This window comes from Stegodyphus dumicola, chromosome 4, assembly GCF_044657685.1.
Source record: "Stegodyphus dumicola isolate Sdum_Otavi_A_Nest chromosome 4, ASM4465768v1".
NCBI classification, from domain to species: Eukaryota; Metazoa; Arthropoda; class Arachnida; order Araneae; family Eresidae; genus Stegodyphus; species Stegodyphus dumicola.
Genome location: NC_140771.1, coordinates 116,359,884 through 116,386,138, shown reverse-complemented (window position 1 = coordinate 116,386,138; position 26,255 = coordinate 116,359,884). Strand labels below are relative to the sequence as shown.

General features: G+C 37.9%; 2 protein-coding genes across 2 annotated transcripts; both read right to left on the bottom strand.

Moving 5' to 3' along the window:
• Window positions 1-2,329: 2,329 nt before the first annotated feature.
• Window positions 2,330-3,076, bottom strand: LOC146997646 (uncharacterized protein F54H12.2-like). Its single transcript, XM_085814371.1, has one exon. It carries the CDS (start codon window positions 3,074-3,076, stop codon window positions 2,330-2,332), a length of 747 nt encoding a protein of 248 aa, XP_085670497.1.
• A 2,562-nt stretch (window positions 3,077-5,638) lies between these two features.
• Window positions 5,639-6,993, bottom strand: LOC146997645 (uncharacterized). Its single transcript, XM_085814263.1, has 3 exons — window positions 6,884-6,993; window positions 6,644-6,772; window positions 5,639-6,536 (listed from the first exon to the last, which is right to left on the bottom strand). Exons 1-3 carry the CDS (start codon window positions 6,920-6,922, stop codon window positions 5,712-5,714), a joined length of 993 nt encoding a protein of 330 aa, XP_085670389.1. The 5' UTR covers window positions 6,923-6,993; the 3' UTR covers window positions 5,639-5,711.
• Window positions 6,994-26,255: the final 19,262 nt, after the last annotated feature.

The window sequence follows — 26,255 nt, the reverse complement described above, 5'->3', positions numbered from 1 at the left end:
TCGACTTTTTCCTAATAGTTTTAAATAATCCACATCCTTCAGATGAGACATGCTGATGACAAATGAGCTCTTTTTCTTGCACACTTTCTTTTATATAGGTAGCAAATGCAGCCGCTTTGGTTAGCACAGCAATTAAATCCTTTTGCATGAATCGAACATGTTAAAGAACTTTTCTTTTTTAAATTCTCTATCTTAGGACAATCTAGATTTATGTCTCTACATAATAAATTTTCTAAAAATAATTTCTTTTCTAATCCTTTCACGTATATGACAGAATAAATAGATGACAAATATTGCAAAATAATACGAAGGTGAGTATAAGGTAATACACCCTCACTCCAATTCATGTGATGACGATTTCTTGTGACCCAAGCAAAACACTTTTGCTGAGATCGTGATAATGTTTTCCAAGGCTGAGGAGGTAAAAATGACCAGCAACTGTGATATCCTTCATGGATGGTGTAAAAAGCTAATTCTTTAACAATGTAACAATGAGACATCCACTGAAAACCTTCGAAATCGATCACGATGGGAGAAGACATGTTAGCCATTCGACGTCTCAAACTGAAATGAACTATCGGGGCTGGTAGACATAGTATTTATCCCCAGGAAAGATGCCTGTACGAAGGCGAAGCGTTTCACTTGTTTCAGGTCGTAAATCAATCAACAAGTAGCTAAATGGAGTTGAAGTAGCATCCTGAAAAATTTCTTGAAAGGCCTTTACTTTTCCGGGGAACATTTTTCTAGCTAAATGCATAACTTGACTTTTATCTCTAGGATTTTTGTATAGGACAAGGTAATGGGAATTTAAATGAATATTTCTCATCTTTTTTGTATTATAAAAACGACTGAAAGGTTTCGGTGATGACTTCCTTTTGTAAAACGTTTGCTTAAGCGAGTATCACTTGCTAATTCAGACATTAAATCGTCTATGATAATTAAAGCATTTTGAAGAGTCTGCAGGTTAGATGGTAATCCTTTTTCAAAATTAACATTTTTCATGGAATTAAAAAGAGGTTGATAACTTCCGTAGCAATAAGTAATATTGGTCGGCATGGGATGGAACATTTTATGATCTATCAATTTCTTCACAAAAACCGTTTTACTCGAACCGGTAGGTCCACTCAGAAGACAAGTAGAGGGATGTACGAACTTGGGCAGTTCCATTTTTGGAAATGACAGCATGTTAAGAAAACACTCACTTTTATACTTTACCGAAAATCATTTTGCATAAGACATTTATTCATTTTGTTTAAAAAAGTGTAGAAACAAGAAACACAAGAGACATTTTTACAAATTAAAACAACTTTATTTTTTATAAATCATGTTTACACCATATCTTTTTTTGACAAATTGAAATATTTGGAAATCATGATTATTCCCATCTAAGGATGATACAATGAGTTCCATACAGAGTCCTTGACAGCGTTTAATAATAAAATAAATACAATAATGTCCACATACATTAGAAGTTAAACTCTGAAGCGAAATCTTGTTCCAGCAAACATGACGATATTTCTTGACAAAGGATGTGATATCTTTTCCATATACTTCAGGCGGGAGTCCATAAGAGTCAAAAAATTCCAGAATCTGTTTGTCTGCAATGTATACAGCTAGCCAATGAGTTCCTTTTTCATCATGTTTATCAGTATTGAGCACCAGTGCACAGGGAAAACTTTGAATCGCAGGTATTTTATCACAAGAAAAAACACCCGCATAATATCTCAAAGAAATAGGATCTCGAGATAAGATTTGATGAATCTGTGATGAATTCATCAGTTTCCAAAATCGTACAGAATATTTCGAGCTTTATTGATTTCTATCAAATTTTCAAATTCAGCGTACACTAATAACGAAACAGTTTGTTGTAAGGGAGTCCCAAATTTTATTTCTAATCTTAAGTTGCTGCGTCGAACTAGATTTAAATGAGAGCCATCACAAAGGTCAGGTGACAGGTCGAAGCGAAATAAGGAATATCCTTTTGAAAATTCTGATCTTGAAAGGTAAAGTCGTCTGTCGTCTGCATTCATAAATAAATTCTGATAAGCTCGTATGAAATGATTTTTGTCAAAATTAGGCTGAAGAGGATTATGAGGTACCGGTTGTCCGTCCACATAAACGCCGATAAAGTTCATATTATAATGCTTGAATTCAAAAGGAGACTTTTTATAGTTTCCGTTAAAGGCATCATTATCGACACATGCCACCACAATACGATTAGGCATTTGACCTATGAAAATATTGTCTTGAATAAAACTCATATTTCCCGTTGGGATGGAATAGACTTTGCAGAGCACTCTTTGAATGGGATATTTGGTTGTTGATTTTTCTAGGCTTTTGGCATGTGTCCTAGCACAACACCTGGACTGACTCTCACTTTGCATACAAACAATGAAGCTTGTTCGAGTAAAACTTTAAATTCACCTTCGCCCAATAAACAAAATTCAGGTTTGCTGCGTATGAGTTTAATTTTCATATCCACCATATTCAGCAAAAGTCTTTCCTGATGAAACATATCCAAGTGTAATCGGCCAATCATATCGACCGGAGCACTCAGTTTAAACAATTCTGCTCGTTGGTTGAATCCTTCATTCGGCTGAGTGTCTTGAATATAAAAAACGTTCAGACGTCCTGCTGTATCTTTGAAAAACAATTCTGATGACAGTTGAGACGTTTTCGTATCAAAACCATGATTCAATAATTTTTCTATCATGGCTCTGTAAGGATACGTGTTATTACTGGTGAAAACGAGTCTTTCATTTAAGCTAATATCCACTTGAGAAAACATAGAATGTAAAAAGAGATTGACAGGTCCCACTTTACTTTCAGCCGTGATTGGCTTGCCATCATTTTTTAAAATTTTTACTTTGACGTAGAGTTGTGTTTGTGATAAGTCTAGGTAGTCGTCTCCGCTTCCAGAAACATTGAATTCAACAGGACTTCCTTCCGACACATTGGCTAATGGATGAAATTCAATCCACAGACCTTTTTCGATAACTGTTTGTGTGGGAGGTAACGAAAATAAATCCAATTCGGATTTTGCGCATTCTGGAGAATCTTTCAACAGAAAAGCCATTACGAGTCAAAAATATCACGTCGTTGCACCTTCCTGGCTTTAGACGAAAATGAAGCGTTTGGGGGTTTTGCGCTTCCTTTTAAACCTTCCGTGACCAATCATCTCGTCTGCTTTCTGAACTGCTTTCCTCGCTAATTTTTTGCCAGCTTCTTTAGATCTGGTTTTGAGGGAGACTTTAAAATTTTCTCCCGACAATACGTCATTTGCAATCTGTGTTCCAGTCCGTAAAGCTTCTTTTCCAACTGTTTTGGCCCCCCTCATCAAAAAAGGCATAGCACTGCGAAACAGCTTTGCAAAAAATCCACCAATACCATAACCTTTCTGTAAAATGGTTCCTTGATAGTAAGGTAATCCATTTCCAGTTTGAGCTAAATAATAATCTTCAAATTTTTTCGTGCAACACGTATAAGGCACCCGCATGTTTGATGCTTCTAATCTTGCATACACAATCCAAATGAAATCAATTTGCAGATGAAGGCTTCTTTTATAGAATTTGTCTCAGACGAAAATGCAACACAAGAAATACTTTGCCTCTTTCGAATGGTACTAAATCTCCAGAGTGAAGTCTTATGTCAATATGTATAGTCTGAAAATGTTGACGGATAACTGGCAAGTAAAAGGGCCGGGGATAATGAGCGTTTATGATATCCCCATCATTTCCTTCCACCGTGACAATTTTTAACAACGGAGCTTGTACATCTCCAATGATTTGAGGCTCTACGAGATCGCAATACACGTACATGACAGGAAAAGATACTTTTGGATCGGCTAAAAAAGGACTTTGCTCCAATCCTTTGTAGACACCCGGCTCGAACCCTAGAAGCTCAGCTAATCCTTCGTGAAGAATGACTTTGCAGTTTTCGTCGGTCTTAATGGTCACTTGTTTCGTGACAGGATGATAACTGAATTCAATCTTATTTTTATGGGAAGTAATTTTCATGGCTTTTAATAAATCTGGTATCGTTTCATAACATCCTGGAGGCACTCTTCGACCTTCCAATTTTCCATCACCCAAATCAAATCCAAATAAATTATTGTCTATTCGGACGTTATACCACGTGTGAGGGTAAATAAAGTCCACAAGAGATAATTCCCACTGATTATTTAAATCCATCGGAGTAGGAAGCTGAGTGGTAAATTGTGATATTTTGTTGTCTGGGAAAAAGCGCATGGAGCTGCCACTGATCAGTGTAATAAAGAAAGACATATTTCTTTCAAATGACAGATAAGCAGAATGTACTAGCCTTTTATACCCTTCTCACATCATCCACCCAAGCATTGAAGCTTTCGGGGTACCCCTGAAATTTCACAAAATATTCTATTTTCCCGCGATGTTTCCTCTTTTTTAAAACTTTTTCTACGGGATAATAACCAGAGTCCGAAACCTTTTGAAATTCTTGTTTGTAAAAGGTTTCTTGTATAACTTCTCCTGCTAGAGCTTTCAGTTTATAGACAACAGGAATCCGTCGAATAATTTTATAGATTGTAAAAATTTCTCTTTTCTAGTTTTGTTCGTAGCCTTTCTCAAAGAGCATTTTTTTCTCGGCTGATGCGTACCGTATCTCCAATCTTTAAATCTGAAGAAATAGGGTTTTGTACTGGTTGCTGTCCGTACAATGTTTTCCAAATTCTTTCTTGATTTTGTAATGTAACGGATACAGGTTCTGTCTTAATACTACGATGCCATGTATGGTTATAACTGGATATCAATTTATCAATCACATCAATATACCTTCGTATATTCATTTCGGTAAAGTATTTCCACATTTTTGTTTTCAGAGTTCGATTAAATCGTTCTACGACAGAAGCTTTGGTTGTATTATGTGTCGTGAAAAAACGAACGTTTCTCTTTTTCAAAAAATTTTGAACTTGTTTATTGGTAAACTCTTTCCCTGCATCTGTTTGTAATGATTCGGGTGTACGTTCCGAAAATATCTTTTCGAAAGCGGATTGGATGGACACAGATGTTTTATCTTTGAGAGGGATAGCCCAAGCGTATTTGGAAAGGATATCTATACAGGTCAGCAAATATTTGTATCCATCATTAAAAGAGGCCAGGGATTGCATATCCACTAAATCAGATTGAAATTGCTCGTTTAAGCCTCCTACGATGACTCTGTTCCTGGGAAACGTGTGCCTCAAAGGCTTGTGCAAAGTATAAGAATCCTTGGTTTGCAACCATTTCTGGATCTCTTTTGTTTTTACGCGACCTTTTAAAGCACGATGCAAAGCAGCAACACCCCCGAAACTTGAGGGGACCTGTGGATCCCGATAGGTCTGAGACAGAGCTGCGTTCATTGCAACAGTTGTTATGATCTAAACGTACACTGATATTCATTTATATATGTTTAACTAGAACAGAAAAAAAATACCCTAGTTTCACGTATATTAAGATTCTAGAAATAGGTCTAAAACAAGAGAGAAAAATGAATGTTACTTAACATCTCAAAGGCTGAATAATGAATGAAACATGTTTAAGAATAACAACACTATTTATACTCTATAAAAGTCAACAGGTATTTTGAAAATAATTTATGTGAGTAATCATTACAGATTAATTCTTTTAAATAATGTCTGAAAGAATGAGGCCATTGTAAAATAAAAATAACATTTTTTATTGAACATCATAATTAATTTACAGATATTCATAGTATTCAATACCTAAGACACCATTCGTAGAACAAAATGTGTTTCTTACTTCGTCGAGTACATGGTTTAAGCACACAAATTTTAAAAAGTCCTTGGTAATGTAGTGAGCAGGTTTCAGTAACATTAAATAGGATTCTTCACCCCAAATATTTCCGTAAAATTGTCTGGCGATGTCAACAGCATTGAATCTCAGAGCAATGGCATTCACAGTTTCTGTCTTATGAACAAGTTCTTCACAGTCTATGCGCTGGGGATATTTTAGTTCTTCTTGTTGGTTAAGAAGCTCTTCAAGCGACATCTTTAGAATGGTTTCGAGGCGTGCTCTTCCCATGGAAAGATCGAAAGATTCTGGAAGATTTTCCTCGTTAATAGGTTCGTCAGATACGCTTTCATAGGCTTCACAAAAGTTCATATTTTGATAAACGAGGTTGGTTACAATGTCACTGATACGGCTAAAATGTGTCATCAGTTCTTCCCACTGCGCAGTCGTAATGCTGAGGCTACATTTTGCCTCTCCTGTCGAAGAGAGTTGCTTGAAAGTGAAGTGGGAATCTTTATACGTGACCACAAAATTCTTGGGCAATTCCAGATTCAGTGTCAGCAGGTCTGGTTCCTCCACTGTCATGTTGGTTGCGAGAACATTCAAACACCATGGCTCAAAGTTCACTCCACGTCTTGTCGGATAGTACGATTTACCATATTTAGCATACTCTCGGATGTGCACAGTCACTTTTCCCTTGTAAATGCTGGGTCCCACAAAGACATTGTTTCCCATGTGAGTAATAGTGTCTTCAGTAAAAAGTCCTTTGCGCTGAAAGAAAAAAATTGTCAGTCATTTGGTAGACAAAAAACATACACAAAAAGGAGGTCACATACAATATCAACTTTAACATATGAACCTTTTTTACAAATACGTACTTTTTTCTCGAAATGGCTTGTTTCTTCTGCCTTCCTTTTGGTGCAAGGGATATTTCGCGTTCGAAAAAGATTGCAGTCCTCCACTTTATCATTCAAAGGCATGGATTCTTTCTCAGGCAGGTTTTCCGTCTGAAAAGTAAAGGCAAATTAAGCACACATTGCAAATTCAAAAATAAACTTTCCTATAGATTGAAACTCTAAAAACAGTATGTTTTGAAAAAAAAAAAAAACTTAACTTACCTCTGCAGCGATGTGGTTTCGTGGCTGTCCAGGATTCATGTTCAAAACGATGAAGAAACAAAAATCTGATGAAATTAACAATGATAGTCCAAGCAAAATATGTGCGTACACTCAAGGCGACAGCAGGAAAGAAATGCGGAACGTTGCTCGGGATAGCCTTATATCGGGCAGGAACTCTGAACGGTGATTCATCTGAACGGTGATTGGTTAAGAAACGGTGAGGTCATATTTCAAAGAATCTGATTGGTTCACAGAAAAGTATCCTTACACCTCAGCGGAGGCATACAAAGGTGTGATACGGCAGACGCCATTTTGTAAAGCAACATGTCGCAACAAGAAATAGATGATGTCATTCCAAACACGTGGTTCAAGAGTTCGTTGCCACAAACATAAGAAATAGTGTCGTTGCCACAAAAAATAAAAAACTTTGAAAAGATCGTTGCCACAGAATCAAAACGAAACTCAACATGATTACGTCATTCCATCACGTGATACAAGATGGCGCTGGTGTCGTCACTTCCGGAGAAATTCAAAATGGCGGAGGCCACGCCCTTTTTCTGTGACTTCTTTTCCGCCGCCCGGTTACCTGCGCTTACTACTGACGCCGTTTCGAATGTGAAGTGAATCCCAGAGTGCCCAATATTGTTTGGTTGTAGGACTACAGATAGAAATATCCTGCCAGGTAGGTTTTCTGTTTGACGACTCCATTAAATCAATTATGGGTTTAATGTCGCGGTCTTCCAGCTGGTCTTTCCTGACTTCATCATCACTCCACGGATCTCAATCAGCCGATGTTAATGTTGTAATTTGTCTTGCGACCGGAGTCAGCAGCTCGTATTTCGCTACCACCTTGGAACAATATCGGCAGCTTTCTTGGCAAGGTTTTCTAGACAGGGCGTCGGCGTTTCCGTGGGATGATCCCTTACGATGACGGATAGTGATGTCATATTCTTGGACTCTCTGTATCCACCTGGCTATTTGACCCTCAGGATTCTTGAAATTTAAAAGCCAGGTCAATGATGCATGATCGGTGCGGAGCAAGAATTTTCTGCCGTATAGATAGTGATGGAACTGTTCTACAGCTTTTACTATGGCGAGCAACTCTTTCCTGGTGACACAATAATTCCTCTCCGGTTTAGACAGGCACTTGCTCTAGTACGCCACTACACGTTCTTGGCCGTCTACTTCTTGGGACAAAACAGCACCGACACTTTCATTGCTCGCGTCGGTGTCGAGAATAAATGGTCGGTCGTGCTGAGGGTACGTCAGGATTGGGGCAGATGTTAAAGCCTCCTTTAAGTTGTTAAGTGCATCGTCGCATTCTTTGGTCCACAAGGACTTTTGATTGCTCTCTGTCAGCTTGTGAAGGGGTCTTGCGATGGAAGAAAAGTCTTTCACGAATCTCCAATGGTAGGTGCAAAGCCCTAGGAAGCTTCTCAGCTGATGGACATTTTCGGGACGTTTCCAGGATTTAACCGCTGATACCTTTTCAGGATCCGTGCGCACACCTTCTGCAGAGATGATATGTCCCAGGTAAGTCACTTCCTTTCGCAACAATTTGCATTTAGCGGGACTCAGCTTCAGATTGGCTTCTTTCAGTTTCTGAAGCACCTTCCTAAGATTTTCTAAATGTTCTTCAAAACTCTTTTCGACGATGATGATGTCGTCCAGGTATATCAGGCAGGCTTCGTAGGAAAGGCCTTTCAAAACAGTCTCCATAAGACGTTCGAATGTTGCCGGCGCATTACACAGTCCAAACGGCATCACCTTGAATTGCCAAAGCCCTTGTCCCGTAGTAAATGCCGTCTTTTCTCGGTCTTCAGGTTGTATTTCTACCTGCCAATACCCACTCTTTAAATCAAGTGTTGAGAACCACTTGCTTCCAGAAAGAGTGTCTAGAATGTCGTCAATTCTAAGAAGAGGGTAACTGTCTTTCTTCGTAACGTCATTCAACCGGCGATAGCCGATGCAAAATCTTGTTGAGCCGTCTTTCTTTCTGACTAGGACGATGGGAGATACCCATGGACTTGCTGAAGGCTCGCCTTCTTCCATATCTTTTAACAGTGTTCGCACCTCTTCCTGTTTAGCAAACGGTAGACGTCTTGGATGTTGCTTGATCGGCAGATGATCGCCGGTATTTATTCTATGTTGTGTCAAACTAGTTCGACCCACGTCAGAAGACGAGCGGGAGAAAACAACTTGAAGATCTTTAATGACGCGATCGGCAGCATTCCTCTCTTTATTGTTTAATTGCGCATTCTGCAATAACTCCGATGTAATGCTCTCTGAGGACACGGATTCTTGGATATTGCTCTTTATTTCAACGCTGGTTACTGGAGTACATGCTGCAACCACTTCACCTTTCTTAATAATTCTCCCCTTCTCAGTTACATTGGCGACTCTCACCGGGATAACTGTTCTGGATAGGTCGACGAGTGTTGAGGCTACTAGTACTCTTTTTGGGCTATTACAGTTATTGGGATATTCTATGATGCCGTAACGGAAATTTCTGTTTTCGGCTATGGATCCAGGAAGTAAAATTTCTGTTCTTGCCGGTATTGTGATATTGTCCTGTGCTATGATTTTATGAACAGATTTAACTTCTTCATCATTAACTCCAAATAACGCTATGTCCTCAGATGTAGAATGCAAATCGTTATTTTTAAAGTCCAAGGAAAAATTGTATTTCCTTAAGTCCAATCCGAGTATGCAAGAATCAGTGATCTCTGCTACATATGCCGTGTGATGGTAAGCGGCACTTCCAAACGTGATGTTAACATTTACTTTTCCATCGATGTCGATCTTCTCACCGGACACAGTCTGTAGGGTAACGCAGGGCGGCGTCCAGATAAGTTTGCTTCCGAGTTGTTCAGCCAAATCTTTTCGGATGATGGTAATGTTGGCTCCTGTATCTATCGTCATTTTGCAAGGAACTCTATTAATATGTCCTATTATGAAAAGTCCATTACTGCCGCCTCTCACTGCAGAAAACTGAAGCGCTTTAAACTGGGGCTTTTCATTATCTGGCAACCTCCGCCCCGCAAGATGGCTACTAATTAGTTTCCCTGCTGTTTGTTAGGAGCGGTCTTAACATCCGTACCCTGGGGTGTTCTGCAGTTTCGTCGTATGTGTCCTTCAGCACCGCAGTTCCAGCACTTAACGGTCGGTTTCTTCTCACCAATATTCCGTCTCAAGGCGTTCAGTTGTCTAATTAAATCGTCTAGACGAGCGGTGACTTGATCCCCTGGCTCTTGGACTTGAGCAGCTCTGACTAAGTGGCGGTCTCGACGAGTGGCTTGCTGGGCTGCCTCGAATTTCATGGCGTACACTAAAGCGCTTTTCAAATCTTTAACATCCGCCATTCGCAATGCTTTCTGTATTTCAGGGTCCCGGACGCCATCGATGAAATATTGCAGCGACAGAATTTCCCTCGTTTCTCTCGGGCACTCCGTAAAGGCGAGGTGGGACAGCCTTTCAACATCCGTGGCAAGTTCCTGAAGTGATTCGGTGGGCTTCTGTTGACGGGATTTTAATTGAAGCCTGCTGTAGTCTTTTAAACATTTCTCGCCAAAGCGCAGCTCCAATGCGCCGGATAGAGCTTCGAAGTCAAGTCTCTGTTTTTCGGGAAGCGTCTGCAGGATATCCGCCGCGTCTGCTCTCAGGGAAGCGACAAGATGACAGGCCTTAGCTTGGGAATCCCATCCATTCGCATCCGCAACTATAGAAAATTGGGTCTTATACACTTGCCAGGATGTCTTCCCATCATATGTGGATAGTTTCAGAGGTGGACGAGCAGGCATCGGTAAGAATTTAAAATCATCACTCCTGCTCCCTGCCGTAGCTACGAATTTCTTTAAAGTATCAACTTCTTTCGCAACGGCTGAAACCCTAGCATCAATTTGTTGCTCGACGGCAGAAACTCGCTCTTCTATATGTTCTTTTACAGAAGAAACTCTTTCTTCTATTTCTTCTTTCACCGAAGAAACTCTTTCTTCAATTTGAACTTTTACGGAAGAAACCTTTTCTTCAATATGCCCAACTTTATTTTCAACCACATCTATTCTGCCTTCCATAGCATCGAATTTTGTTTCTATTGTGCAGGCAATTTCTCTTTTCATTTCGTATTGACTTTCTTCAATCTTTACTTGTACGGATTTTATTTCTTCTTTAATAGATTACTTAACAACTTTTATTTCTTCTTTAAACTTTAACTGACCAGCTTCCAACATTTTCTGACCAGCTTCCATCTTTTCCTGACCCGATTTCATCTCATCTTTCATTTCTTCTTTAAATGCAGCAAAGGCTGATATCAGCTGCTTTAACTGCTCTTCAATCGCTCTTGTAAATGGCATTCAAATCCCACTTCTGACACCAAAAATTGTTGCGTGCGTACGGATTCGTTATGAAATGAATGCACAAGTCCGATGAAAAATGAACAAAAATTTATTATTATCACAACAAAAATGCTTAAATTTTTCTAAAATAATCGTGCAGTATTACAATATCTCGCAGTAGTTACCTTCTAACTACCCAAATGTCCAATAGAATGTAATTCAAAACAGCTAAAGAACGCTAATCCGCGAATTCCCTACAATCAACAACAGCAATTTTCTAAACAACAACAAACTAAGCAACTACTACAAACTGAGATGTTTTCCTCCTTTTATAACATTTTAAAATCACGCGCTAGAATTTTCCAGTACTTTCTCGAAATGAAAAAGAGTTATTTATTTATTTAATGCACGCGCTCTTGTATTTTCAATTTTCCGGCTTAGCTTTCTTTTAATATTCGTCACGCGTTGCGCTGCGCGAGAAATAAAACCATTTAATTTATAATTGAACTAACATTAGCTTTTTAAATACGAAATTCGTAACAGTATTTTCCTTTTAGATTTTTAATTCTTAAATGCTAATTTCTAAGGGTACCACTTTATTTGTATTTCTTTTTGGACCTTCTTCACTTTTTACTTTTGGTTTTGACTTTTACCCTTGCCTGCAAGAATGACGAAACACAAATTGAAAGATTGGAGAGTTAGGTTTGGAGGCAACTTCCCCTTGATAAGTCTGTCTCCTGCCTGCTCAACAGTCATTCACTTATGCATTTTTAAAAAAATTGTTTGCATTAATTTTAATTTGCTAAATTAGTGAATTTATTTTTATTGATTGGTTTTGAACTTGATTTGCTTATGCTTCTGAATTTAAATGATATTGTAGATTAGTTCGAGAATTAAATCCTTTATAAGTTTGTAGGGTTTATATTTATTTTAACTAACATTTAATTTAAGTTTAAGCTATCTTTCCAGTCAAGCCTTTACTTTCCCCTGGAATTGCCAATGCCAGAGTATGTAAATTTTAGTAGAACGCGCAGAGTATTCAAATTTTTAGCAGAAGTAATTTGAGTTAAATAGAAGGGAAACGAGATTTGTAAGTGTGCTTCTTGATTCACGATTCAATGTTGCTAGGTAGAAATTTAAAGAACCGCGCGTTTCGGCCTGTGTGCCTACTTCGGCAGTTAGTTGAATCTTTCAACTACTTATTCAGAAAGTTTGCTGAATCTCAGCTGTATCTTAAAACGCGGTTAAGATAGTTAAAATCATAGAGCCTCGTAGATAGTGACTTCGTTAGTTATGCATCCTGTCATTCATTTTTAGTTGTACTTTCCTATTTTTGTTTAACCGCCGGGTCGGCGTAGTTTGTGAGCGTCGAGTGAACGCAACTGTGACTTCTAAAATAGAATAAAAAGGGAGTTAAACCCTTCTTAAAAGTTTTGTGTAATTTCCAGTTCATTGCAGTCACTACTACTGTTGCTGTCAAGTTGGGGCCTCCCAACATCATATTGGCGCCCGAACACTTTACGAACAGAAATGGCCGAAAACTGCATGGAAGCTCCTGTACAATTCCAACAACAAGAAATGGCGAACCAATTAGAAGGATTTGGATACCTGGTCCAGACGATGAGAGCATCCATAAAGCCAAACGTCAATTTCGACGGAAAAAATTCGGTGGCGATATTTTTAGAAGGCCTAGAAAATCATTTCCAGGTATACCCTGTGCCTGAAAGACAAATAGTTGCCATTGCCTAGTCTGCACTAAGAGGACAGGTCTCGCTATGGTGGAAGAATATAGGGAAATTTTTATTAGGGGAATTCGGAGGCCAAACATATACCTTTGAAAATTTCAAAATATCATTATTAAAAGCCTTCCCCATAGTGAAAGACGGAGCGAAGCTAGAAGCCGAACTGTATAGTTTTTATCAACGTAATATAGAAGATTTGACGGACTTCATTCTGCGAAAATTTAAGCTGATAAACATGCTGTATGGGAAGAAACCTGACGTAGAGATTATTGAAATAATCTCACCAAGATTGCTACCTGCTGTCCAAGTTTACGTCGAAATCCGAAACCCAAGCACCTTGCGGGAACTCTTCGAGTTGGCGGTCAAGTTCCAAAATCGCAGAATAGCGGAAATTGCTAGAGGGCAACGTATTCTCAAGGTCTCCGAAGGCAATCCTCAAAACAACAGACCGGAAACACAAATCGCTCTCATGAGGGAAAGAGCTATCAAGCTAACTCATCGAAGCTCGAAGGTCAATGCCCAAAAAGGGAATTTGAAAACAACCGTCCGCGTACCCAGAAGACAGAAGTTGAAAGGAAAGCTTTAAACGAGTAGAGGGGCCTGTAAAAGCGAAGGTCCAGACCGCGGAAGTTTCGAAAAAACCCTCAAGAAGATACCTAAATACGGTCGTGGTAAAGAACTCACAATTACCGATTATACAAGTCCTGGTTGGCGATCTAGTTGGCCCTCATCGATACAGGGGCAGAAGGTAATTTTATGAGTGATACATTTTTTAAGAAGAATTTTAATTGGTTACGATTATTTAAAAATAAAAACACAGAGATTATAGTTGCGCAAGGAAAAACTTGTCAATGCATTGGGAAATTATCATTACAAATACAGGTAAAAGATGAAAGCCTCAAAGTATTAATTTTTGTGGTCAAAAATTTGCAGAGTACAGTGATTTTAGGCATGGAGTTTTTAAAGGCCGCGAAGGCCAAACTGAACTGTCAGGAAAGTTCTATTATGCTGGAGATGGATCGGAGGGTGGCGGAGCCAGTGGAACAACCGCAAGTCGACCTTAGCCATTTGAATGACCATGAAAGATAAGCCATCAAATTGTCAAATTTTTACGCTAATAGTGTTACTAAATTCTCAGTTTACCCTTTGCCGGTTATAGAGGATATTATCAGAAAGACTAAGTCTACGAGATACATGACTACGTTGGACTTAATGTCTGGCTACTATCAAATAGCTATGAGACCCGAAGACATACATCAAACCGCGTTTATCACAAAATCGGGCACTTATGAATTTTTACGCATGCCCTTTGGGTTGTGTGGGGCCCCGTCAACATTCCAGAGAGCTATGGACATTGTTCTAAAGCCTGTCCTAGGAAAATCGACTTTAATCTATCTAGATGATATAATTATAACGAGTAGTACGTTGGAACAACATATTAAAGATTTAGAAGAGGTTTTTAAATTATTAAAAGAGGACGGCCTTATAATTAACGCATCAAAATGCAAGTTCGCGACTAAAGAACTTAAATATCTGGGTTATAAAATTTCGCAAAGTGGTATAGAAACTCAAGATTCAAAAATAAAAGCCATCAAGAATTTCCCACCGCCCAACACCGCCAAGAAACTTTCTCCTTTCCTTGGGTTATGTTCTTATTATCGGTCGTGCATAAAAGATTTTGCGAAAATTGTTGAACCGTTGTTAGTAATTAAAAGAAAGAAAAGTAAGTTTACGTGGACAGCAGAAGCAAATACGGCATTTGAAAGGTTAAAAGAAGCACTCATCAATGCCCCTGTTTTGAAATTCCCGCAAGGGGACGAAAACCTGGAAATTGCAGCAGATGTGTCGGACTATGCCGTAGGTGCGGTTCTCATGCAAAATGGCAATCCTTTGGCATTTTTTAGTAAAACTTTAAACTCTACGCAAAGGAATTATACAGCTACAGAGAGAGAAACATTAGCCGTATTAATGGCTGTACACAAATTTCGAGTTTATTTCGGCAAAGCGCCAGTAACAGTCTTTTCGGATCATGCGGCTGTTGGTAGACTTTACTCGGGGAAAAACCTAACGCCCAAGTTAATAAGATGGGCTTTACAACTTCAAGAGTTTAACCGAATAATTAAATATAAACCAGGTAAGGAAATCAATGTTGCTGACGCACTATCTCGTATAAAACTGGAGGATGAAGGCAATGAACTCAAATGCGCTGTGTTGACTTCAAAAATTTTATATTCTAGAGAAACAATTATTGCTGAATTGAAAGCTGATCCTGAATTTGGAAGTATCTATGCATATTTGAAAGAACCCGAAAGCTTTGAGCACACAGATATCGATGCGATAAGAAATAGAGCAGAAAACTATGAAATAATAGATAATTTATTATTTTATACGAAAACAACAAACGAAAATCTCGAGTACAAACCAGTCATCCCAGCCTCGCTTCGATTAAGCATTTTGAAGGAATTACACAACGCGAAAACAGCGGGTCATTTAGGGGTCAGAAAAACTTTAAAAAGGGTACGCGAGGCGGTATATTTCCCGCAATTATACAAAATAGTAACTGCGTATGTCAGGTCCTGCAATCAATGTCAGTTAATAAATGATATTAATTACAGCCCGGCCGGGTACTTAAATAGCATTCGCGCTACATTTCCGAATGAAATTTTAGGCATAGATCTTCTTGGTCCTTTCCCCCAGAGTGAGTTAAATAAAAATCGTTTTCTTTTAGTAATTGTAGATCATTTTTCAAAATGGACAGAAATTGTTCCACTTAAACGCGCGTCAGCCAAAGCAGTCGCAGATGCATTCTTACACAGATACATTTTGGAATACGGTGGACCGATAAAAGTCATTAGCGATAACGTAAACAATTCATTAGTCAAATATTTGAAAACATATGCAATGGACTTGGCATACGCCATGTTAGCACACATCACAAGCGCTGGGACGGCTAATGAATTAGCGTATGCTTTAAGAACAGCAAATCATGATACTACGGGAAAAACTCCAGCAGAATTATTTTTAGGCCTGAAGTTAATTACGCCACTAGATAAATTATTCTTTGTGCAACAAAGAGAGGAAGAATTCAAGCAAAAAGATATACAGAAACTCATTGATCAGGCGGTTAAAAGTTCGGATACGGCAAGAAATAGACAGAAACTGTACTATGATCGAAAACGCCGTGAAGCAGATATTAAAGTTGGGGATAAAGTGTTAAAGCGGACATTTTCTTTATCAAGTGCCCCAGACTATTTCACTGCAAAGTTGGCTCCAAAATTTGAAGGCCCCTATGTAATTCAGGAAATCAAGGGAGTCGTATTGTACGAGAGATTGGAAATCTGTAAAGCAAGTCCCGACCGGGTGAAAAAATATAATCAAAATCATTTTGAAATCCTTAAAAGTTTCTTGCAGGACACAAGCGCAAAATCCAGAAGTAACGCCACTCGCTCCACCACCCTAGAAGCAGAGAACAGAAGAGAAACCTAGCCCTTCTACAAGTCATTATAGGGTCCCGAAAAGAAGGAAGGAAAATGGTCAGACTCCAGCATTCAAGAAATGCAAGAAATCAACGCCGCCGCGTAAAGAATCTTTGGTAAATAGGAAAAGACCAGTTACAATGTCCCGTAGTAGGAAATCTGAGTCGAGGAAACTACTTCCAGGGCCAGCTAGTCAGGAGCAAACAAAGCCGCCGTTCACGAGAACAAAAAGACAGAAGGAGGAACGAAAGGATTGCCACCAACAGAAGAAATTGAAGCAAGATTCCAGACCGGAAGCCGCCAAGACCAGCCGTCCAGGGGCAAAACGGAAAAGACAGGAACCCGAAGACTACCACTCCAAGAGGCCGGCGTACAGAGGGCGAAAAAGAAAAATCACCATGAACGAAACTCGAAGAACCCAAAGGAGAAGATTGATTTCTATTAATTCCATATCAATTCTGCCAGAAGAGGATGTCGGAGTTCCAAGCAACGGAAACTCAAAGATAAGTTAAAATCTTCTATAAATTTTTTCTTTTGTTCCCAAATGTTATGCGTAAATACAAAGTTCTATGTTTTGACGAAGTCAATTTGTCTCTGTTGAGACTTAGTTTTGTTTTACTTTATTTAGCTAAGGCAAAAGTATTATTTTCTTTAAATATAAAATCTAAGAGCAAGCAGTTCCTGTTGGTCGAAAGACTAATTCTGTTATGTTAAAGCCAAAATTTGGCCGAAAGTAAGATAACTTCGTATTCTTGTAATGAAAAATTTAGTTTCAGTGCCGCCAGCTTGGCGAAGAAAGCGTGAAGTAAAATTTTAGTTTTATCTTATTCATTTTATGGTAAATTGTAAAAATCATACACTCACGTTTTTGAAAATTGCAACACCATGAAGGACTTACGCGAGTGAGCTGAAATTTTCAGGAAATGCAAAGTAGCGCATGATATGCAAATGATTAGAATTGCAAATCCGTAGCGCATGCGTATGCTGAGCAGCGCCCTCTGAACGGCTGATGGATCCGAATAAATAGACGGCTGTAGCGAGGCGTGTATGGTTATCGGTGGTTATCTGCTAGTGGTAAACGTTAACTCAATCTGTACTTATGCCTCGTCGACGAAAGAGAGCGAGATTTGAACAACTTACAGAGTTTGAACGAGGGAGAATCATCGGCCTTCGTGAAGCTGGATTGTCGTATCGTGCAGTAGCCTCTCGTGTGCAGCGTAACAGCAGCACAGTGATGCGCGTTTGGAAGCAGTGGACGGACGAGTGTCGGACAACTCGGAAATCCGGGAGTGGACCCCGAAATGTGACGTCAGCTCGCGATGATAGACACCTGGTCCGCATGGCGCGGACGGATCGTACAGCTTCCTCTAGACAATTGGCAGCACTGTGGTCAATAGCTACAGGTGTTTCATTGTGTGCTTCATCAATTCGTAGACGTCTGCTGCAGTGTGGACTGCGCGCACGGACTCCTTTATACAGGATCCCCCTAACGCACGACCATCGCCGCCTGCGGCTACAATGGGCCAATCAGCATAGAGACTGGCGTGCTGATTGGCAGCATGTCGTGTTTTCTGACGAATCCCGCTTTAATTTGTGGTACCATGATGGCCGCATTCGTGTCAGACGCTATGCCGGTGAACGCCACCTTCCGGAGTGCATTATCGAACGCCACAGTGGACGAACACCCGGAGTTATGGTCTGGGACGCCATAGCATATCATAGACGATCTCAATTGCTACGAATTGTGGGCAATCTGAACAGACACCGGTATATCCGTGAAGTTCTACAGCCCGAAGCTGTTCCCTTCCTTCAAAGCTTGCCAGGCGCTGTATTTCAACAGGACAATGCCCGCCCTCATACTGCTCGGATTGTTAAATCCTTCTTTGCAGCGCAGCAGGTACAGCTTCTTCCTTGTCCTGCGTGTTCCCCGGATATGTCGCCAATTGAACATGTGTGGGATGTCATTGGTCGGCGTCTTGCTCGTGATCCTCGTCCTGTTGCGTCTGCAGACGAACTTTGGGTACGCGTACAAACGATATGGAATGCTCTTCCTCAGTCAGACATTCAAATTTTGTTTGACTCCATGCCACGTCGTGTAGCAGCACTTATTGCGGCGCGTGGTGGCCACACACAAAATACTGATTCTGATCTCTTGTTCTTGTTTGTTTGCTTTGAACATTTAATCATTTATTTGTACCCCTACCACTCAACTGTGTATTAAATTGCATTCAATTATGACGATTCCTTCTTGGTGTTGCAATTTTCACAAACGTGAGTGTATGTATTAGAATTTTGTAAATATAGGTAAATACTTGAAAGTTGTGTAAAAGTAGAATTTAGTCTAGAAGCATAAAATTTTAGATGCTAAAATTAAATACTCGAAAGAAATGAATTCAAATTTAAGTATTAAACTGTAGATAAAATCATGCTTTAGAGCGAAAGCCTGCATGTCTAAAGATGAATGAGGGGGAATTAGAATGAATGTGTTTTGTAGGGTTCTCCACCTACATTTGAATTTTAAGAATGTTAAACATAGCTCATCGAGTTTCAGTATGTCGATTAAGGTGTGTCTATTTAGTCGTTGAATTGTAACAAATCATTGTGGTTAGGAGAAGTGTTGTAATACAAAAACACGAATATTCCCATTTGACACCACACATGGTGGAGAACCAGGGTAAAGTTAAACTCATGTTTGAATACTTGAATGAATGTGAATTAAGCAGTTAATTAAGGAAAATAAAAGGATTGAAAACGAAAACCTTATCCAGTGTTAAGGAAGTTTAAATCATAATGTATTTAGAAGATACTGATGCTTATTCCTTCCAGATGCTGGAAGGAAGAGAAAAGATTGATTGCTGAAGACCAGAAAGGATCCTGTAAGAAGAGATGGTAAATTGATGCATCTACAGAAATTATTGTAAATTTTGAGGAAACAGTTTGTTTTATGTAAACGGGGCTCTTGAGTTTTAGATCAGAATGTGTGGAAACTTTTTCAACAGGTCGTTTCTAGGACCTGCTTCCAAGTTTACCAAATTCTGACAGTGGGAAATGTAGGGTTTATATTTATTTTAACTAACATTTATTTTAAGTTTAAGCTATCTTTCCTGTCAAGCCTTTACTTTCCCCTGGAATTGCCAATGCCAGAGTATGTAAATTTTAGTAGAACGCGCAGAGTATTCAAATTTTTAGCAGAAGTAATTTGAGTTAAATAGAAGGGTGGTGTTTGGTGTATTTAATTATGGCAAAGCACACTAGGGTTATCTGCCTAAGAGGAGGGATGCCTTCGTGGAGGACTTTCTAAAGGAAACTGGCTCGTATACATGTTACACATGGGGAAAACCACGAAAACGCCCATGCAGCCAGCCCGTTCGCGGGATTCGAACCTCGGACGGAACTACCAGTGTCCAGCGACTTTACCGCTCGGCCGCTGGTAGGCCTAAATAGAAGGGAAACGACATTTATAAGTGTGCTTCTTGATTCACGAGCGTGAAGGTTGCTAGGTAGAAATTTAAAGAACCGCGCGTTTCGGCCTGTGTGCCTACTTCGGCAGTTAGTTGAATCTTTCAACTTCTTAATCAGAAAGTTTGCTGAATCTCAGCTGTATCTTAGAACGCGGTTAAGATAGTTAAAATCATAGAGCCTCGTAGATAGTGACTTCGTTAGTTATGCATCCTGTCATTCATTTTTAGTTGTACTTTCCTATTTTTGTTTAACCGCCGGGTCGGCGTAGTTTGTGAGCGTCGAGTGAACGCAACTGTAATTCTAAAGTGAAATAAAAAGGGAGTTAAACCCTTTTTAAGAGTCTGTGTAATTTCCAGTTCATTGCAGTCACTACTACTATTGCTGACAAGTAGGGGCCTCTCAACATCACAAGTTTACACACTTTTTTTTTTTTAAACATTGAAAAAAAAAATTTTTTTTTGGCTTTAAATTTGCATTTTTAATTTTGGCTTTTTTAAATTTGTTTTTTTACTTTTATACGTGTTTGTTAAAATTTAAATGTAAATTTGTTTAAATATATATCAAAATAGCTATATTTGTATTAAACAAAAGTAACTGCATTAAATCAAAATATCATAATTCTTGTAGCATAATTATATCTTAATTCTTATCATTAATCGTAATTTTATAAATTCAGAAAAATAATATAACCAATTATTTATAACTTTCAAGTGAAAATTTTTAAATTTTTTTTTGATAAATAAGAAATAACATCGAAATGCACATTGCATTAATTTCTAGGTTTTCTTGCAATTTTTCCTATTGTTTTACTAATTTAAGTTTGCCAAGCTTATTTCCCCTAATAATAACTGACAAATTAAAAAATATAATTAAAGTAATTTTCAAGTTCATATAGCCAATTTTGCGCCCTTTGTAGTAATTCACCTGAGGCAAGTGTCTCATTTGTCTCACACCTTGTCCCAGCTCTGTGAAACACCTGAAACACCCTTGGGTATGACATACCCTGCGCGAGTAAAACCGTTCGATATCGTCGCGCGGGTAATGCCGGGTTAATTTCGTTTAATATGTTTGTTTGATCTTATCGCAAAGTCTCAAAACGTTTGTATAATTTTGAAAGTTGAATTTATCTTTTATTTTTTAATTCTCCCATTCTTATTTCCGTGAAATTCATAATGTAGCTGGTTTCACTCTTTCGCTTATTCGATTCGTTAGATAATCGGGGGATTACTGGTATGACCACAAAGTGCTAATATTATTCATTTACAAAATTTTAGGCTATTTGTTTTGTGAATTATTGAGGATCAAAAGGCCAAGTGATAAAGATGTAATTGTAGCAAACATATTAATACACGAAAACAGTGGAAAGTTGTCGGGAGTGGAAAGGACGTATTACCTGTACAAACGTATTTAGTTATGCAGTGTCATTGCTAAAAACAATAAAATCCAGAGTTATAAAATGGACCTTAACTTCAGCTCCAGAGTTTATTATAAAACTATGGATAAATGGAAATTTCTGTTGAGGAAAATTGAGGAATTATATAAGTTATTTCTGATTTTGATGCAAGAAGAGTTAACATGCGTGATCTTTACTGATAAAATAATATATGCGCACATGTAAAAAGAAAAGAAAAAACATTCTGAAGAAGCCTATACCTCTAGTGTTTAAACAAGGTAACGCAGCCAAGCTGTATGGATGACTTGATAGGATGAGCATGTGTTTCAGGCTGTTAATTGAGAAACAAACCTTAATACATAAAGTGCGTGATCAGCGTTCAATTAAGAAGCGAGTTTCATTAGTTTTCATTGGATTCCAAACTTATTCATTAAAAATAAGGAATCACTAAAAAAAGCAGCTTTAAAATTTTTAGCCTGTTTATTTTTGCAGCTGGTAACACATTTGAAATGTTTATGATATAACTACAATTATAAAATGAATATAAATCATTGCTTTAACAAAATCGTTAGATTAGAGTAGATAATTTAAGCTGTGGCACAGGAGACAAAGAATGTGTGTCTAAAAAGAAGCATGCTTTCGTGGAGGAGTTTTTAATGGAATCTGGTTAATATTTATGTTAAATAGGAAAAATCCACGAATACTACCACACCCAAACTGAATCCAGATCGAACTATCCGCGTTTAGAGATTTTATCCCCACGCCGCTTGCGAGCTTATTAAAATGAGTTCTCTTAAAGATTCTGTGTACTTTTTGTCCACGAAACTAGAGCGCAAAGACAGAAGTAGGGAAAGGACTGTGCAACTTTAAAAAGTTTGGTTTGATCCTACTTGTTTAAAACGCAAGAGAGATGGCATTCCATCTCTCAACATTGACAAAGCGGGTATTCGATTCATCCTTAGTGGTAGAATGGGAGAAAAAAATAATAAAGGAAGAACAGCAATGGCTGTTGGTCATAACTTTTCCATAATAAAGATATGTTTCATATTACTGAAACTGAATTGTAAATATATTTGTAAATCAAAATCGTAAAAAACAACCTTATATTTAGCGTAGGTATAATGAAACACTCAATCGATTTCGAGGGCAGCTAAAGGTCCCTCCTCATCAGGAGAAAGAAATACATAGAAAGAAGAAAATAGGAATCACAGAAACACGTGGTGCTTATCAGCACTGCACGTGGTTATAACTAGATTTTTAATCAGAGTTGCACTGGCCGCCTACTTTTACTGAGCCAGGCTGTCTGATCAAGCATAAAGAAATATTAGCGAAGTTAAAATAGGGAGCGAGGGGCAAATGCACATTACGCTCAAAATCTGAACTTCAAATAATCAATATCAATATAAAATTTATTACAAATAATCATATTTGTAAATGTTCTCACAGCCATTGCAAAACTTTATAAAAAATTAAAACATTTATTTTAAAATGTAGAATCAGAATTTGTAGCACTGCCTCAAACTACTTCCTTTCATACTCCCATATTACATTAGGAAAAGAGCGGAGATAATTTGTGTTCCCATCTATATACGGCAAATAATGTATAAGATATTTCTCCAGCTTTCCTAGCGTGCCTTCGTGATGTAGTGGTTCTGCACACTGGGCCGGTATTCGAGAGGTCCGCGGTTCGATTCCTGGCGAAGGCAATTGCTAATTTTTCATCTCTCCGGCTTCCAAAAATCCTAATGTCTCTACAAATGAAAAAAAAATAACCATCTAGGCAAACCAAGATTTGAATGTGAGTCGATCTATCAGCATTCGATGGTCTTACTTACTTGATCAATGTCTAAAAGGATCGAAAGGAAATATTTTAACTCCCGGCAATTCTAGAACTTTTAGTACAATGTTAGAAATGTGATTTAAGTACAATACATGCAATTACAAAGACATATGCATATGAAGAAATAATCATATAAGCCATTGCTATTATAATACGACTAATAAAAACAAGTATAAAACATATATAGTCAGAGGAACAAGTTTATTTCGCTATGTATAATGATGAATTATTTAGTATTTAATATGCTTTTAATATTCTGTTTATTTATATTTATTCTAAAACTCTTGAATATGTATCGGAATATTATCTACTAGACAAAGCCAAATTACGGTCCTTTATGTCTGGCTGGCAATGAAAAAAACATTAGCTTAATTTTTGAAAAGAAATCAGGCATTTCAATGATCAATAGTTTTATTATTTTATTCGTATTATGGACAAAATAACTTTAAAGAATTTCATGACAAAGGAATAAAAAAGAAGTAACTCTGCTTCTGTGATTTTCTAAAGTTGTGATGCTGCTTTAAGAATGGCTGTTTTGAGGATAGAAAATTCGCTATCGGAACTAAAGAAAAGAGAAAATGCATTGGAAACACGTTCCGCTAGTGATGCACATCAAATCTTAAAGACAGAAAGAATGTATATTATTGTTACCTCATTAAGAAGAACAAGGCATATCCGATGACTGCTTTTAACCAAACGACTTATAAAACTCAATTATTTAATTCTAAGCTTGATTTCTATATATTTTCACATTTATTGCGAAGAAAATCTGAATTATCATATTTATGCTAAAATTCTGATAAGCTGACAGTTTATTTTAAATTAATATTTGCATTTTGAATTGCGATTTCTTCTCAGATCTGTTTACCTCACCTTCTGCTATTCTATCCAAAGAAAAATGGCAAGTACCGTTATTTCAAATTAATTCCTTATTCTTCATTTGAAGGAAAATCTATCAGTATTGTGTCTTTAGTCAAGATTGGAGTCGCCATTCCACAGAGACATGTATTAATGCAAGAATGAATATGATATGCCTGGTTTTACAGATATCACTTTACTTAATATTAGAATAAGATTAGAAAATAGATTAACTTCGCACGTATGCACAAATAACAAAGATAAACCTCACATGTAAATCATTCAACTCAATAATAATAATAATAATAATAATAAAAAAATCACAGGCGGAATCCGCAGTGGTACCAGGTATGCTAATTCAAAAGTCAACCAGCGTGACACGACATAAGCGAGGTCACTTTGATGCTTCACTGATGGCTGCCAGAGAGGGACTGTTCTGTTGTGTCTCATATTCACCCATCTCATTCTCTCAATCACCGGACAAGAGGAGAAAGTTGGTAGCGTCATCCTTTGGATCTTTTTGCTATCTAGGAGTTGTCCACAGTGTGTATATATCTATACAAACATCCATGTCTTCTCCGAGATTCAAATCTGAGCCTTTTGATATGGCAGTCAGAGCCTTCAGAGGCAAATGATCCAAATTATCTCGTTCCTAGAGTGACACATGGAATTAATGACAACATATGCCACAGTAACGTGGAAGTTCGATGGATTGTTGCTTATTAATGATCATATCCTTATTTAGAAGTATGCTTGCATTCTAGAGAACCATGGCCATCCAATTGTTCAAATGATGCACTGCTATGGAATAGTCCTATAAGAGAATGATAATGCACAGCACACAAGGCAAAACTCGTGACGGATAGTGGCGTAGCTAGAACTTATCCTCCTGGTGCGATTTCTGAATTCTCCTCCTGGACCTGTCTTTGAATTTACTGTCCCTCTCGATTCACAAGCAAATAACTAAAAAATATTAAAACGAAATATAAGGAAATAATACCATTGAGCTTGCCTAGAGTACTGTCTATATAAAAGAAAGTATATAGATAAAAGAAAAGACAAGGTAGAAGACAGCATAATTTATGCAATTCACTGTGAAACAACAAATGGAGAAAACCAAAGAGAACTGTAGAAAAATTGATATACAAAGGCTTCCGTTATATAATACAGTGTAAAAGTCTTCGAAATGTAGTAACTAGAATGAAAATTGGTTTAATTATTGCTACGAATTTCGTATACATATAAATAATTTTAGTGAAATCATAAGGGATATTGTAGTATCTTTTGTATAATGTAATATGAAAAGTCTGAAGAAGACAAAGTTCGAAAAATAAGATTACAAAGAAAAATAAGATTACAGGGGCAAATCCAGGTAAATAGCTATCTCGTTAAATTGGCGAGATATCGTTAAGCTTCCAGGAAGTTTTGGCGACTAATTTTGTTCAAAATTTAGCGAGAAATCGCCAAAAGTCCTTAAACTTATCGACCGTTTGGCTACATTTGTGTCCGGTCCTTGTATAACAGTAATTGATACTATAACTGAATAATTGTGGTTGGTCCTTATATGTAATTGTAAACGTATCCGGTCCTTAGATGTAGCTTTAGCTGTATATGTCGTCGAGTAATTTCGAGAAATGGAAGGTGTTAGAGATTTTGCTGCGGCCTGGAGAAAACTATATAAGTTTGGAAAGAGCAGTTTTTAGTTTAAAGATGACTTCGGAGTATTGAGATCTCCTTGCAAGCTTCGCGTTTTAGATGCGCTTTGCATTGCATTGCGTTTAACGTTTTTAGTAGCTTGACGCCTAACTTCTGATTGTGCTGTGTGATACTTAGAAGAGCTGTACGAGTGCTTCTGTGGAAAGCTTGTAAGGATCTTAAGTTTTACTAACGTTTATTTTATTTTAAATCTTTACTATCACTTCTTATTTTCTAATTCCGGCCAGAATTAAAAGCTTTAACTTATTTATGCAAATTTGTCTTGCGAACGCCAAGTACTTAAGTTGTGGCTTTTTGCCAAGCAAGAGAGAGGAAGGAGTAATTAGGAGCAGGCCGCTTGCCATAGCAGTTTTACTCGGTTGCTGGTTGCCTTCAGGGCCAGAGGTTTAATCCTCTTGATAATTTTAAAAGTTTTGTAGTGTTAGCAGTTCTCTGTACTACATACGGCTTTCTGTTAATATACGGCCAATCTTCAAGTAGGCACTTGTTCATTAATTCAAAGTTAGTTTAGTTAGAGTTTAGTTAATATTTTTATATTCTTACGTTCAGAC